Here is a 17,646-nt window from a genome sequence, read left to right on the forward strand (position 1 = left end):
AGACTCCTTCAGTCCTTATATACTTCCCAGCATCAGAACAGCTGTCAGAGAAGTCAATGAGTAAAAATGGGAATACACTACAGAAAAGGAAAAAAAATTTAAAGAAGTTTGTATAATTTAAAATTTATTAAAAGACTTAAAACTATTAGAATCAGCATTTGCTCAGTGTTTGGTCTATGATAAGCACTGAACTGAGTGCATTTACATGTATTTTTTCCTTTAATTTAAGCTTCAAAGCAATCTAAATGTGGTTGTTCTCATTTTATTGGTGAGGAAAAATAGACATGTAAATATACAAGTAATCTGTTCAGGGATACAGAGCTGGCAAAGATGTAGGCCCAATATTCAAACCCAGATTAGTCTGACTTAAAAAACTAGTGTTGTTAATATGTAAGATTTATCATTCTTATTTTTTATGCATCAGATATACATTTTATTTGTATGAAGTAAAAATATCATCAAATAACAAAGCAAAGAAAAAATGAAAATGCCAAGTCAGTTTTTTAGTATAATTTTTTCCAAAGTGCTCTTCTGTTTAGAAGGTCCTAAGCTACACAACAACTTATGTTTATACAAGTGTCTCATGCATCCATTCAATAACATTTCCCGAGTTATTTAAAACATTTGTTTTCTCTTCTTTCTGTTAAGGCTGAGCTTTCCAAGGTTATTTAATACCCGTCTACCTAGATACAAACTCTCTTAAAACTGAAAGAAAACAATGTCAAGATTCTACCATAAGACCATCTTACGGAAATGTTTATTGAAGAAAACTTATGTCCTGGATTATATTAATTATCAGAGGCTTCAGTAACATGTATTTGATGGCATGCAGGACCAAATTGTGTATATCTTTTAAGCTTGACAGGATGACTTACAAAAGAAGCTGCTTAAGGACAAGCAGAGATGGAAAAGGATGTAATTTGAAATTTGCTTTGCTATCTTGGCCAATCTACATTACACTCTACTAAAGAATCAGGATAACTACAAAATATTGCCAAGGGTTCATGCCCTTTTAGGGGAAAAAAGCATTCTGAATACAATTAATGACTGAAGATTACATTCTCCATGGACTTCATTCTAAGAGGCACTGGGAGAAGGCATCTGGTCTTATCTATGAATTTAAAGTTGAAATCCTGCACTGGCTCATTGTGCCCATTATTATGTCCTCATTTCTTGGCCCTTTTCACTGATGCTGTTCACTCTCTTTTCTGGACTCCTGTTATTCTCTGCTTCATTAACTGCTAATGAGTTGAGATACAACATGTTTTTCCTCTTTTATTTTAGGTTTAGGGTACATGTGCAGGTTTGTTATGTAAGGTAAATTGCATGTCATGAGGGTTTGGTGTACAGATTATTTCATCACTCAGGTGATAAGTAAGTACCTGATAGGTAGTTTTTAAAATTCTTCTCCTCCTCCCACCCTACCCCCTCAAGCAGGTCTCAGTGTTTGTCATTCCCTTCCTTGTGTTGACATGTACCTAATGTTTAGCTCCCACCTATAAGAATATGTGGTACTTGGTTTTCTGTTCCTGTGTTAGTTTGCTTAGGATGGAGCCCCCAGCTCCATCCATGTTGCTGCAAAGGACATTATCTTGCCTTTTTTTTTTTTTTTTTAATAATGGCGGATAGTATTCCGTGGTATATATGTGTCACATTTTTTAAATCCAATCTTTGCTTTGTCAGTAGTGCTGCAATGAACATATGCATGCATGTGTCTTTATGATAGAATGATTTATATTCCTTTGGGTATATACCCAATAATGGAACTGCTGGGTTGAATGATAGTTCTGTTTTAAGTTATTTAAGAAATCTCCAAACTGCTTTTCACAATGGCTGAAATAATTTACATTCCCATCAGCAGTGTATAAGCATTCCCTTTTTTCTGGAACCTTGTCAGGATCTGCTATTTTTGATTTTTTAATATAATAATAGCCATTCTGCCCACTGCGAGATGGTATCTCATTGTGGTTTTGATTTGCATTTCTCTAACGATTAGTGATCTTGAGCATTTTTTCATATGCTTGTTGGCTGCATGTTGTTTTCTTTTGGAAAGTATCTGTTTTGTGTCCTTTGCCTACTTTTTAATGAATTATCATTATTATTTAACAAAAATCCAGTGAATCTGCTATGGTGGGCCTTATAAGATGAATAGAAACTCCTCTTTCAGGTGGAGTGTTCTTCTTGTCTTTCGAGGCATACCATTATGGTGTCAGATCAAAATGTTCTGTTTTTGATGGTCAGTTTTATTTAATATATGTGAGATTCCACTGGGAATCCCAGAGTTGTTCTGGATTCATGTTGAAGCCATGTTAGCTCACATATTCTTGAAATAATAATAATTATTGGGAAAGTTTGGAAGTAATGTCACCTTTGTATTAAAATATATTACTCTTTTAAAATTGAAAATGTTTTAAATACAAAATATTCTAAAATATTAATTTCTTTTAAGCAAATAAATCTATAATCTAAAAAAATCTCTTGAATTTTTTTTTAAACTAGTAAGAACTTTTAAGTCTCTTAAATTTTTTCATTTTAGGACTTTAATTATAAATTCTGTATTGAAAATTTTAAATTATATATAAATATTTTGTGTTTTAAATATAATCTTGATGATTATATAAATACTATTCAAGAAACAGCTATTGGACATAACCTCTGCCTTGAAGAACTAAATGATTCAGATATAAAGTACAATATGATAACTAGCACATAATTTCTACAATATATTTGCAAAACTTACTGAAGACATAATAACATTTGGCTTTACAGAGGAAGTCAACATTAAACTGTGACTTTAATAGTGGTAGCTGGCACATGTCACATGTAAAGTGAACAACTGGAAAGCATGGAAAAAAAAAAAGGCATAAAATGTATCTAAGGAATTAGCAAAACAGCCTGTTAACTAAAGCATGGGAAGAAATGAAAACTGGGAGGTAGCCTGGGGTAGAAGACTAGAGCTTTATTTTACAGTCTCTAGATTCTAGAACTTAAACTGGCAATAAAGTTATTGCCCAGGGAAATATGATCTAAATAGTGTTAAAGCACATGAGTTTAATAGGATAAAATAAGCTAGTAATGAGATAAAAAGTAACTTTACCAGGGTGAAGGCAGTGGAAAGGCAAAGAACAGATTCCAGTTTTAAAATGAAAGGAAGAACTGAGAGCACTCAGGGAATGTTCAATGTATGGGGCAGGAGGAAAAAAATGATTATAATCAAAGTTATGTCTATTCAAATTAGCTTTAGAAATGATAAGTTATTTGGGAAAAGGAGTAAGCTGATAAGCATTAATGCAGTTAACACTGCTAGAAAATAATTTAAATCCATCATCATCATCACTTCATATACAAAAAGCATGAGATTAAAAAAAAAAAAAAGAGGACTAGTATTAGAGGCACTTCTGGTACTACTTACAGTATCCCCCCTGCCCACTCCAGAAAAGAAAGAAAACTCTACAAACAAACCATATATCCCAACTTAATGATTTTCCTAAAAATGAAAAACACATTTCACTTTTAAATAAAAATGAATATTAGACAACATAATACAAAGTAATGAGGCTATAAAAGAGACAATGAAGCACTTATGTCCTAGCAAAGTAAAAAATTGTTAGAAATGAATTATTAGTATTAGTATGTCTCAAAAACTAGTAAGAGAACTTTTATTCAAAATCTCTTACATTTCAAGGCCATGTTTACTCTGAAGATTTTTCTATGAAAATAACTTCAAATGAAATAAATCTCCTGATTCCAAATGTATTATTAGTAGTATTTCCAGTAACCTTCAGATTTAAAATAAAATTAGATTCAGAAATTTACCAGTTAGTAGAAGTTTCATTCTTTGAGATTTTAAAGTTCAAATCAGCCATCCCTCCTACAGGTACTCTGTCACTCCCTGTAGTAAAATGTAACAACTTCTTTTGAAGATCAAGAGGAAATCCAAGCACGACATCCCAAAAGTATCTAGAGAATACCAAAGGAATTTTACATCAAATGTCTTGATAAAAATCCTATAATAAAATAATATAAAGGAAGCTCTAAGGAAAAGACCTTCCTTAAACATACATATTATGCTGAATGTAAAATTAAGGAATGGTGAGTTTCTATATATGTATTAGACTTTACATTATTATAATATTTTTATAAAAGTATATAAGTAGTTCAGCAGTAGATAGTAAAGGAACCATTTTTCTCCTGTAAAACTTTCAAGTCTGATTTTTCAACACAGTGCTATTAAACTGTTATTTGTAAGGACAGCATCCATGAAATTCTAGGAGCAAAGTCATTTTTTTAAAAACAAAATCTCTACACTTTTGTAGAAATTTGTTTATGGAATTTTCTCCAAAGAGTGGTTTCATTTAAAATTCTCATAGACTTTCCAGAGATAAAATAAGAACGTGGGGCTCTCTAATATTTCGACTAACTTAATTGATTCAAATATTGTTAAGTTACTCAAACAGATGAAGCACACTCTCTTCTGTTCCCTCTCCACATCCCCACTATCAGAAGTATAAAGAGCTCACTTTATAGTTAAGTCTGTTTTTGCATAGCCATCATACTGAGTACTTTTCTGCAGAGCATACATATCCAGGTCAGGACTTCCACAGACCAAAATTTCAACCTCTTCAGGACGAAGCAGCTGCCAATAATTATCAAAAACAATAAAGAGTTATGGTTTTAAGTGAAATTGTAACTATTTTCACTGGATCAAATCACAAAAGTCATGACTTCTCATAGTAAATCAAACCATTTTTGTTGAAGAAAAATCTCTGGGTATATTTTTCTTACCAAGGCAAGATATTTTTGCTTCTGAAGTTTACAGATACTGTAAAATAGTAATTAGCAGTTTGCCAGAAAAACAAGCAAACAACTTTGTACAACTCCAAATTCTTCTTCTCCAAAATCCTGCATGAAGCTCCAACATTTACTGATCCACCTACCTCCTTCCAATATCTCACACCTCCTGTGTGCACCGTAGAGTATGGGTACTTGGTTATAGTCTGTCTTGTGTCTCTCTTCCTTGTTTTTTCACCTTTTAGATGGGTTAGTCTACCGTCTATAGAAATTAAAGTTCTAAAAACAGACCATGCTATGCCATTTAGTTCTTATTTTCCCTCTGTCCACTCCCACAACTACCAGAGTGTCATAAACAAAACTAGACCTTAATAAAGTGTTTCTTTTTCAAAGGTATTTTCAACAACAAACATATTTACAGTGGTTTCTCTAAAACAAGCTGGCAATAATGTAAGCCACTTGCTTTTGCCCCAAAGCAATTTCTATAGTCCATTTCTCTCTCCCATTAAGAAAATTCAAAAGAAAGACCTTACTCCAATCTCTCATAATAAGAGATATTCTTATTATAAGATTATGATAATATTTCTCATGATAAAACTAAGGGAGATACAAGTGGCATGATGAAGTGTGCCCTGGGTAGCTGGGGTGACTGAAAGGTACCCTATGATACTTCTGACATGGTATTCTAAATAGTAGCTGACTCATATTTACAAGGCTAAGACAAGTCAGACCAATCTGAGTCCACCATAGCTGTGGAGATAAACCACTTGCTAAGGGTAAAAGGCAACTCAGAGTTGCTGAGGGAACCCTCAGGTAGTAGCAGGAAGCAGCTATACATATGTTCCTTAATTATTAAGGAGTTGTGGCTTTTGCCCTGGAGCTACATGTTAACTGTGTGGTGTGCCCTGTCCTTCAGTATTAAGATACAGTCCATGGACCCCTTTATCCACTCTACTTGGAGAAAGTTTGTAAAGCTCTAGAAGACGTAGTAGAGGGGGAGAAAAAAATGAACTGACTGGGTTTCTTCCCCTCTAGAGAATTAAGGCTGAAATGAGAGAACTATTTTTGTTATTAGTTCTACTTTTAAAAAGTAGAAAATATTTTCCATTTTAAAAGCTTATCTACTAACATATTTAATAATTATTTGTTAACATGATAGTATTACAAAACTTAACTTAAAGCTTGATTTAAAGTTTTAAACTCACCATTAGGGCATTTGAAGCACACACACTATGAAATCCATAATAAAATGCAGCAAACTGCTTATAGATGGATTTGTTCAGAAGGAAGTCAGTATAAAGCTGTACATATTCTGAAAAGCAATTTTACATCTGTTAAACAGTAAAAGCAAATGGCAAATACGAATTCATTTTAATTAAAAATGGTATTAACTTGCCTTTCCTATTTTGATTGGTAACTGAAATTTTATCACCACCTGGCTTTAAATTATAGGACTTGATTATTCCAAATTCTTCTTGGAAAACCTGATGGGAGATGCCATCACACATATTAATATGGTTGATATAATAACAGACTTTGATGAACAGATGTGTAAATTTAAAAAGAACAGATTTTTCCCCTCCCTTCTAAACACATAAACTATAAAAAGCCTTAAGCTCTTGTAATATTAAGCTTCTTGTATTAAGAACAAGGGGTCATAAAAGAATTATAGGGTTAAAAAATAGTGCCTTAACTTAACCCTGCCTATACAGTTAAATACTTTAATGAAGCACACAAAACTTGTGTGGTCATCTAGATAATATGCGAGTCTTTGGAGCTCTGTAGATCACTGTAATTTCCATTTTCCAAATATTGTAAAAGGAGTGGAAATGAGAGAGTTTTGGTCTGAACCATTAGTTTATATTCCTAACTTCTAATGTTGAAGCTAGAGGAGAGGCTTATTTTTAGAAATGGAAAAGCTCTGAGAAAGTAACCAACTCAAGGGGATATGTAATTGCCTAGAGAGCCTGACCCTTAGTGAATTTCATTAAGCACTTTCACTGACTGCTCGTCTACACGTGTCTACTTTATCAGGTTAAGGTCCTTTAAGACAGAGGATTGTATGTATCGGTTAATCCTTGTTCATCTTTTCTAACAGTGGGTATTTAATAACAAATTGCATTGTTCACATATGAAATTTATAATTAACAGATAACTACTTGCCCTTAACAGTACCTGAAATGTTGAATAGAAATCTTCTTCAACATTGCCTTCGTGTGATAAGAGTTCACTTAATCCATGGGCCAACTCCTATAAAAAGTAATCTGTTATGACTTTTTCAATCAAATAGCATTAGCTAGGATAGTTAAGTGGCTCTTCTATAGCTCACTCATATGTATATAAAGATCATATTTGACATGTATTTTCCAGGGCACAAAATGCTTAATGATTTCTACCATCCAGAAGCTAGGAAAAAATTCACTATGGGTCACAGATGGGGAAACTATCCAGTTGAAACCACAGGGGCATAACTCTGGGGTCTATTCTTAAGCAGCAACCTAAGCATACCTCTAATGTAATGTCCATCATAATTCACTGCTATCTGCCACATTGTTTATGAATTTGTCGTATTTCTATCAATTTATATTCCTACAAAAATCTGCTTATGTTTTAGAACTCATATTTTAAACATAAAACATATAGTTCACGCATGTGGGTGCATGAATATACGGTTCATACATATACAGTGCCCCCCCTTCTCCCAAGAAAATGTTAAGTACACTAAAAGAAACATTTTTCTGGCTGGGTGCAGCGGCTCGTGTCTGTAATCCTAGCAGTTTGGGAGGCTGAGGCAGGTGGATCACTTGAGGCCAGGAGTTCAAGATCAGCCTGGCCAACATGGCAAAAACCCTGTCTCTATTAAAAATACAAAAAAAAAAAAAAAAATTAGCCAGGCATGGTGGTGCATGCTTGTAATCTCAGCTACTTGGAAGGGTGAGGCATAAGAATCGCTTGAACCCAGGAGGTGGAGATTGCAGTGGGCAGAGATGGTGCCACTGCACTCCAGCCTGGGCAACAGAGTGAGACTGTCTCAACAACAACAACAACAAAAAAAAAAAAAAAAAAAAGAAAAATTTTCTTACAGTATGTTATAACTGAAGTTATCCATAAAGATTTAAAAATAGAAAAACACAATATTTCAAAATTTTTAATTTTTATGAAAAATTAAAGTTTTAAGTTATTAGAAAAAGGTAAATAACAGCATGATTAGAATGATTTTCTATACTTTACGTAATGAATTTTCTATTCCTTTAAAACCACAAATTTTCATACAAATCTAGGCTGGTATAGATTTAACTGTCATCATTTAAAAATTATTAATAAAAACTATGTCATTGTTCACATAAAGAAACTAAGCTGAAAGGTTTAATAACTTATCCCAGCTCACAGAGCTGGTAAGTGGCAGAGCCTGGATTTGAATTACTGCCTCTCTGACGTCCAAGTCTATTCTACTGAGTTGTATGAGCTTAGGAGCACTGCAAAGTGGGTGACAAGTCTCTCTAAAGGAGAAAGCTAGATGAAAAAGGAGATGAGTTATAAAGGTAGAAGAAAACCATATTTAAAAGTAAGAATAGCATTCGGAGAAAAGAGACTGTGCGGGTAGAAAAAAGATGATTTAGCGTTAAAGGATGAGATATTAATAACTTTATACTTACAGGCATAATTTGACATAAGTCGTCAACGGTAACACTGCAGATGCCTACTGGTATATTTTGATCACTAGGAATGATGGGGGGGCTTAATAATTTCTTGTAACAGCAGGGAGGAAAACGAATATCCAAGGTGATGCTGTTATAAACAGCTAGTCCCATAAGCTATGCATACTAAATGTTAAGCATTAACATAAAATCCATGACAACAAATGAGTTCTGAATTATGCATCAGTCTATTTCTTGCATACTTTTTTCAGATTTAACACTGACTTTCTAATTAGTCTCACATATTTCCTTTCCCCTCTTTCATTTATTTCCCCTTTATTTTACATAATATAATTCCTTGATTACAAAAAGTCATGTAAAAAGGAGTGGTTTAGTTGATAGTATTCAATGATTTCCCTAGAAAAGTTTATCTAAGATGTTGGCAATTTTTTTTTTTTTTTTTGAGACGGAGTTTCACTCTTGTTACCCAGGCTGGAGTGCAATGGCGCAATCTCGGCTCACCGCAACCTCCGCCTCCTGGGTTGGCAATTTTATAAGCAGCAGCAATGGTTTATTGAGTAGAACTCACTGTAGAATACTGATTTTGGAGATAGCCATTTTAGTGATTTTAAAATTAAATACAGACTATGTGTGAAGAGCTAAACTAAATAAACACATGGATATAAACATACTATTGATAAATTAATAGGATAGATAATTTCCAACAGTAAAACTTGAAAGACATGTTGTATTACTTGGAGTTTCTCAGTGTGAAAGTTAAAAAGCTATAGGTGCTATAAATTTTGCTTATGATTATTTATTAGTTATATGGTGTAATGTAACATTCATTTATGGAAAGAGGTTTTAGAACAAATTTCACAATATATCAACAGTCAATTATTATATAAAGTTATTAAGAAGTAATTCATTTTATAGGCTCATAAGGAAATCTAAACATATGGACTAGGTAAATTACTGAAAATAACTTTTAAAAATTGGAAGACCACCAAAATTTCAATTTGCTAAGGTGTAATGAAGGCTGATAATAAGGCTTTATACTTCAAAATCATTGTATTAGAAACATAACACTGTCAGAACTACCAGAATAACACATCTTTGGTCCTGAAATTCTAAACCTGGAGATATATATGAAACCAACTATATTTTCTCAATGATCATACCTGTTATTTCTCAAATTTCAGTTCCCAACCCCTTACTTGACCACAATCCACTCTCATCTCACATTTCTCTGATATAGTATCATGCTTTTTACAGCATCAATTTGCTTTCTATAGGTTTTATATTTGTGTGTGTGATAAACACACATAATAATGAGTAGCAATTATAATTTTTAGACTTAATTGTTTAACTTGAAATACGGAACATCTAAACATGCTTAATACGTTCTTTTGGGTAATGACTAAATAGAAACGAATGTCTATTGCAAAAAAACAATTAGCAAATTCATAATTTTATGTGTACTATCACTTAAAAATATAAAACTTTATTATAAATATTAGAATCAAAATATCATCCAAATCTAAATTGTGACATATGAATATAAAGCATGACAAACATGTAAGTATGAAAATTTAAATGGATCATAGTGTAGTGACAAACATCAATGATTAGGGCCTTCAATGAAGTTGAAACATTCCACAAATGATTACTGTAGATACTAGAATATAAACAGGAGTCTCGGAATTGTTAAGTGTTATTCTTTTTGTGGAATTTAGCACTTTGGACCTTTAGACATGACAATATATACAAAATTTCAAGCTGAGTTTACTATCTCAATGTGTAGTTTGTCCCCTAATACCCTTTCTTTTATTAATCTGGTCTCTCAATTTCCATATATATGCCTTATAATTTATTCCAACAGATGTTAACAAAGACAGACATTCAAAGATGGCCCTTCATTCATTTTCAGATGGTATTTTCCATAACTTTCAGTGTGCTCATTGCTGCTCTGTAACAAGCCCAGCACAATTTAGCCGTTTTTATTCTCATCATTCTCTCAGCTTATAATGTCCCACTACTCTCATCAGCCATATGTTAATCAAATACAATTGTTCCATTTTTAAATCTCTATCCTCTCTGGGAGAAATACATTGTGTATTTTCCTTCTCAGAACTCCTTAGCACTTACTGCCATATGGTCATTTGACTCTGATAACAGATGAAGAATTTCCCCCTGGCTTTAAATCTTCTTATCTCCAGTGCTTGCTTATTTATTTACTCTTCCCTCCTTTTTTCCACAATTATATTTCTTGGAATCTAAAAAGCTAATGTAAAAGGCATCTTGGCCAATCTCCTACCCAATGCAGAAATGCCCTTTACAGTATACCTGATAGGAATCACAGGCTTGCAAATGGACTTATAAAATTTAAAAAATACTATAAAATAACACCATATGCTTTAAATATTCTAATTCCATTCAATTTTTATGGATCCTTCCTTTATGTTTCAGGATTTGGAGGCATATTAAAGAGCTAGATTTAATACCCCAATTTCAATTCAGTAAACTGAGGGAAATGAGCACGAAGTAAAAGAACAGAAAAAATACTTCATTATAAATGGAAAATACTTTGATTTTTTTAAAAAAGTACCTTAAATTAGTGATAACTTCAATTATATGTGAAATAGGAAAGAACCATTTTTATTTTGAGATAAGGTTTTCAGAAAAAATCAAACTCATTTCTTCGATTAATTAAATCTACTAACATATAGTGATATTACACATAATGAGGATTACTGAAAATCTGATAGTATATTTGACAATAATATTTAATTTGGATAAAATGGTTAAAGAAAACAGTTTTCTAAAATACAGAAAAAGTCTTTAAAAATCTCTAATCTATTAGCACCTCCTAGTGGAAAGTTTAAAGGATACAATTCCAACCAATCGGAATTCAGAATAGTTGTCACATTTAAAGCTGCTAAACCAATGACAATGTGAATCCTTGTGATATGTAAACATGCCTAAAAAAACACAAAAATAACTGTATTATTAACATGATTGAATTAAAAAAGTGGTAAACATGTACATGGCATCTCATCTATTAGAAGCTAATCAATTCAATAATAATTCTGTTATAAACCATCTTTCATGTTAAAATTTCAGATTTATTTAAGGGACTATATATTTGCAAATCTCAGCAAATATAAATATATATATTAAATATATAGGGAGAACATTTTATTTTCTTGAACCATGGGTAGAAACAGGATAAAAAGATAGAAACTAATCAGATAACTTTATAAAAATTATAGTTTCACAGATTATAAATTATGATCAAAATTAATTTTGAGGATATCTGGAGACTTCAATTTATCACTGTCATCCCTATTTCCCATCACATACACATATAGAAAAGAAAGCAAGCTAAAGAATAAGGAAAACACTGGAAAGTCTCCTTTGAAAAGTTTAACAGATAGTAAGGATTATACAGGTAGTTTCTGTAAAATAAAAATTAAATTTCAAAGGCTCATTTTTTCTCCATGAATTCTTATTTATTAAAATGACCCATTAATGAAAGAGGCTTTAAATGTTACTATAGAGCAAACTATAGTTTTGGATTTTAATTTGAAATGTTTTTTATTTCAATGACAAATTAAATTTTCATGCATTTGTCTTATTCAGAAAAGATATAGATGTCTCCTCATAAATGTTTATTTTTAATCTTGATATATTTTGTGTAGGATTCCCAGTAAGAAAATCAACTGATCATCAATCAAACAAGTTTTTAAAATGTAAATAACCATCCTTAAACAATTATTCAACATTTATGATTGACAAAAAGTCTGCAAAATCATAGAGTAAGTTAAAAATAAGGGTGAACTATTTGACTCTAACAATTATGAAGAAACATGGTTTATAAAAAGTATGTTAAATACTTACCATAATCTGGATGAAAAATTTGGCGAATTAGAAGAAGGAACCATTCTTTAGTCAAACCACCCATATCCAAACCAGCTTCCCCTACAAATGTAACTTTCAACTTCTTTTTCAAGTCTGCTCTTTTCCGGGTTAGCTATTTGAAGATATTATACAGGCAGAGGAGAACAAAGGGCAGTGAAAAAAAAGTATTAACTTTTTAAATCCTGGGAAATGTGTTACATAGTATTTTTTTTTTTTTTTTTTTTTTAGATGGAGTCTTGCTCCATTGCCCAAGTTGGCACAATCTGGGCTCATTGCAGCCTCCATCTCCCCGGTTCAGGTGATTTCCCTGCTTCAGCCTCCTGAGTACCTGAGACTACAGGCGTGTGCCACCATGCCTGGCTAATTTTTTGTATTTTAGTAGAGACAAAGATTGACAATGGCCAGGATGGTCTCGATCTCCTGACCTCATGATCCGCCTGCCTGGGCCTCCCAAAGTGTTGGGATTACAGGCATGAGCCACTGCGCCTGGCCTTGGCAGTCTTTAACTTATTTGCAACGCTACAAAACTCCATCCATCCATTCATCCAATAAATCTGCCAAACACTGTGCGAGCTAGATGTTTACTATGTTTTATAGATCAGGAAACAGAATTAGAGAGGTCAGGTACCTTGCCCAAAGTACTGCCTCCTGGTATCTACTGCCTTCAAATTTTTAATTTAGCACAACATAAAATAATTCATTTCTTTTTCTTTTTTAACTCCCCGTCAATGCTCAACTTTAAAAAATGACATAGCTAGGGCTGGGTGTGGTATCTTGAGCCTGTAATCCCAACTACTTTGGAGGCTGAAGTAGGAGGATGGATTGAGACCCTGAGACCATGAGTTTGAGGCAGCAGTGGGCTTTGATTGTACCACTACACTCCAGGCTGGGTGACAAAATACAACTTGTCGCCAAAAAAAAAAAAAAACAAAAATCACGTAGCTAATCAGCCATTATCTTCTAATAACCACATATTAAGATCTAGCTGGAGCATTTTTATGATAATACATGAAAATGCAAGCAAAGTATGCTAGAGGTGAATAGGCCCAGTATAATATAGGTCAGATCTCTAATTTTATATAGTCTGAGACCTGGAGAAGTTAAATGATGTGTTACACATATAACCAGTAACAAAGGTGGGTCTGGAATCTAGGTTATATAGTAAGAAACATTAATTACTCATTTAAGTGCTCTACATCAAACCCTTTTCTGGGGCATTCACGAACTATTAATAAACATACAAACATGAATATAAGACAATTATGGATACAGACCTGATTTTGACTATGGTATCAAAATTTAAGGAAGCTTGGTATTTAACAAGATCTTCAAAAAAAATTTAAGGAAGCATACTTATTGACATACAGAAATAAAAATAAGTTTACCAGGGCCTGTTGGGGGGTGGGGGAGCTAGGGGGTGGAGGGATTAGGGAGGAATAACATTAGGAGAAATACCTAATGTAGATGATTGAGGGATGGATGCAGCAAACCACCATGGCATGTGTATACCTATGTAACAATCCTGTACAAGTTGCACATGTATCCCAGAACTTAAAGTATAATAAAAACAAAACAAACAAAAAACAAAAACAAATTAACAAAATAATGACTCTAAAAAAAAGTTAACTAAGATTTTTATAATAAATCATATTATAGAATTTTCAGCTTTAATTAATTAATATTATTTTGGAATAAATTATACCTCATCAAGTGAATCGCTAACCAGATGTGTCCGTCTTACTTTCATATTTAGAAATAACATATTCATATCAGGTCTCTGTCTTCGAGATACTTTATCCACCAGACTTTGCTAATTAAATAAGAGAGTAAAAATTTTTACTTTTACTTAGACTATAATTTCATTTAAAACATTTAAACACTTTAGTAAAGATAATTATTGTCTATGCCATTTCTTATATAAACAATTTTATAAAAATAAATTATACACATTTTGATTTGTGAAAATGATTATTATTATTTCATTTTGTAACAATGATAACCAAACGAGATCCAAAGTGGAGGACCAAAAATCATTCACCTTTTATAGTAAAAAATTTTGCATCAGTTTCCATATGTCTCATCTCTTAAATAACAAAGTTTTCTGTTTAATAAATACAAATAGAAAATGGGAACATTTAAAACAAGCTATGTATTTATGGTGATAAACCTGGACTTATGATTTTTTAGATATTGAATTTTCTCTAAAGGAACAATTAGTCTACTTTAAAAAAGTGACTTGTCAACATATATCAAAGACCATAACAATGTTCATATCCTTTATCCCAATAATCCTTCCATTGAAAATTCTAACTTAGAACATATTTTATACAGTACAATGTTCATTATAGCATTATCTATAAAAACAAAACTTTAGAAATATCTTAAGTACATATTGAACTAATGAAATATAATACAGCTAGTAAAAAATAATGGTCATAAAAACTATGTAAATAGTACAAGGAAGGTACAACTGAAGAAAGCAGGAAATAAAATTGTGTTTACAATACTATTTCAACTCTGTTTCTTTTAAAGATACTATAGAAAAAATATAAAAAGAAAATTTACTAAAATGTTAATGGCTTTGCTTGGGCAATGGAGATATGAGTGACTCAAAATTCTTTTGTCACCATTTTTCAAAATATAGGCACTAAATATGTGAAAAACAACATATTTTAAAATATAAGGAATAAATGTCATTTTTCATATAAAATCTACATGCTTATATATTTAAATAGTCTTAGACTCTATCTCTTTTTGGTAACAATGAAAAGTATTGTTCAGATTAAAGCTAAACATTTCAGACATTTTAAATACATGCAGCAATTTGCTTTAATAGATAACATTTTAATATCACAAATCTACAATTTAAGGCTACTTATGATTTTGAAGATTACTATAATAAAATACTCTGATTCAGAGCCTTCTCCATTTCTCCAATATACAATGCTAAATGCTATTAACAGCCTTTTGCTTCTCTGTGTCCTCACTTATCAAAGAAGTCTGCATTCGTAGGATAGTGTCCTGTGTTGCGGACTGTTTTTCTGTTCCCAGTCTAGTTCCTGGGCACTGTCACATTGGAAATAACTAATAAACAAATTTATGCTAGGATGCTAATGGCAAACAAGGTTAGTAGCTAATCCTCCCATCAGGAATTCATATTTACTGGAAAATGCTCCAAATGAAAAAATAACCCAACAGTGATACAATTCTCGACAGTCTGACTGAGGAAATTATTTTAGGTTAGAAACTTCTTTTGTATATTTAAATTGTACCATTTAAGTTCTGTTTACACTGACTATTTGTAAGACTGTCCTTGTATCAAAATAGTCACCAGTCATTAATTTCAAGTGATATGGCAATTTACAAGTTAAAATGTTGGGAAACACCCATAAAAAGCTGAATGCCGCCTAACTCTCAATGTCAAGTGTCTACTCCTTCGTTTCCATGCTGTGCAGAAAACTTAGCCTGTAACAGTCTACACCTGCCACTCTCATTCTTTAAAGTAGAAAAATTCCACAAAGATATTTGATATCTTAAGTGTGAGTGACACAGAAAAAACTGCTTAGTCTTGCTAGTTTAATACAAACTAGCTCATTCTGTTATGTACAAAAGCACTGTAGATTTTTTTACAACTATAAAAAAATCGTAGACCAAGTTGAAAAAAATATTTAAAAGGCGCATGACATTGTATGAGTACAAGTAACAGAAAATGTCAGAGTAAGTAGCTATATAGGCTAATCATTGAGCCAATATCTACCCAAGATTAAGTAACAATTCTGGTGCTGAAGATACCTGTTTAAACTCATTCTTCAGGGGGGTAGTGTGGCTTTGGAATTCCCTTGATGGGCATAGGCAATAACATTTCTTCTAATATTCCCATATTCAGTATAAGATGACTTTGGGATATCACCAGTTAGTCAAATCTTTTGTCCTTCTCTGTGATAGAAAGAAATACTCACCTTCTGGGAACTGAATTACTGAAGAATAAACATTCTTATTTTTTATAGTATTTTGATTATAATTTATGCTTTAGGATTCTTTTTATGTTCTTGAAAAAGATGGAAATCATTTCTTTTTACTCTATATTTCTTTTTCAATTTAAGAAGACCACAGCCAAGCTTCCCTCTTTCAAAATGTGGGCAATTACATCACACAAGCAGATGATTGAAATACATAATCACTTAAGCATATAGTTTAGAGCTCTAACAAAAAAACCTCATTGAATCTGATATTTATTAGATAAAGTACATAACTTTACTATCCTGAGCTGAAATACAAGGGGTAGGGAGTGGTAAAAACAGACTGGGCAATAACTTCATACTGCTTTACAATTTGCCTAAACTCAGTCTGATTGCTATTTCCAGCTTCTGTGGGTCTCCCTGTACTTTGGTTTCCTAAGAACCAATAAAACATCTTTCAAATTCTTGGGACATATTTCTCAGTCCTCCAAGATATGCTTTTTGTTACATTTTCTACTTTTTTAGTAGTTTCTGATTTTCATAAAACCTATAAAATGTTTCAGGGGTTTGAGTGGTTTGCCTAATGACACTGTTTCACTGCAGCACTCAATGCTCTGCTGTTATCATCTAAGGTTGGTGGTATGGTATCTGCAAAATGAGGTCCAACAAGCTCTCAGTAATACGAATCTGTGAGAAGCATTCACTCTTCCTACTATATTTGTAATATAATGAGAAGCTGATCAGAAGAGATGAGTTATCTTGTCTCCCAAATTGTTAATAGTTTTTAAGCGCTTTTTGGGTGAGTATAACACGAATTTTGCTTTTAACATTCCTGATTATGCTAGAACAATTCACAAGACATTTAAATTATTATTTACTATATTGATTATAGTCAGCATAAATATGTTTTTATAGCTGACTTACCCTTGCGATGTTTATCATCTGTTGCTCTGAGTCTCTTTGAATAATGATTTTTTTTGCAGCTATAGAAATAACGAATGGGTACTGACAGAAGGAAAACCTGCTCAACAAGTGAAAAAAGAAAAAGCAAAATGGTGTATTTTTAGCAAAATTATACTAAGGGAATCTAAGGTACCCCTTGTAGCAATATAAAACATTACTTCTGGATTGTGTTTTACATATACGAAATGATTGTATGTGTATCACTTCTTTTAATTCTCACAGTCATGTGAAGAATGTATCATTCTTAGATGTGCAATCCCTTTATTCTCTGCAGAAGCCACATCAAAAGTTCTGAAATGTGTGCTAACCACTTACATTGTCTATACAAATGATTTCAATGTATATCATCATCTGTGAAAAACACGGCCCACACC

General features: G+C 32.4%; 1 protein-coding gene across 4 annotated transcripts in view; it reads right to left on the bottom strand.

Annotated features, from left to right (window-relative positions):
* HECTD2 (HECT domain E3 ubiquitin protein ligase 2) overlaps positions 1 to 17,646 on the bottom strand; it is a 92,321-nt gene that overhangs the window by 3,512 nt on the left and 71,163 nt on the right. For all 4 annotated transcript variants that reach the window (XM_032245553.1, XM_032245554.1, XM_032245555.1 and 1 more), the window contains exons 11-20: positions 17,234 to 17,330; positions 14,053 to 14,160; positions 12,330 to 12,462; positions 11,322 to 11,410; positions 8,448 to 8,606; positions 6,967 to 7,041; positions 6,188 to 6,275; positions 5,997 to 6,103; positions 4,521 to 4,636; positions 3,817 to 3,960 (exon numbers count right to left, since the gene is read on the bottom strand). In XM_032245553.1, coding sequence (XP_032101444.1) covers positions 3,817 to 3,960; positions 4,521 to 4,636; positions 5,997 to 6,103; positions 6,188 to 6,275; positions 6,967 to 7,041; positions 8,448 to 8,606; positions 11,322 to 11,410; positions 12,330 to 12,462; positions 14,053 to 14,160; positions 17,234 to 17,330 — 1,116 coding nt within the window. The remainder of the gene's footprint in view (positions 1 to 3,816; positions 3,961 to 4,520; positions 4,637 to 5,996; positions 6,104 to 6,187; positions 6,276 to 6,966; positions 7,042 to 8,447; positions 8,607 to 11,321; positions 11,411 to 12,329; positions 12,463 to 14,052; positions 14,161 to 17,233; positions 17,331 to 17,646) is intronic.

Source organism: Sapajus apella, unplaced genomic scaffold, assembly GCF_009761245.1.
Source record: "Sapajus apella isolate SASKATOON/1434 unplaced genomic scaffold, GSC_monkey_1.0 scaffold58, whole genome shotgun sequence".
NCBI lineage: Eukaryota > Metazoa > Chordata > Mammalia > Primates > Cebidae > Sapajus > Sapajus apella.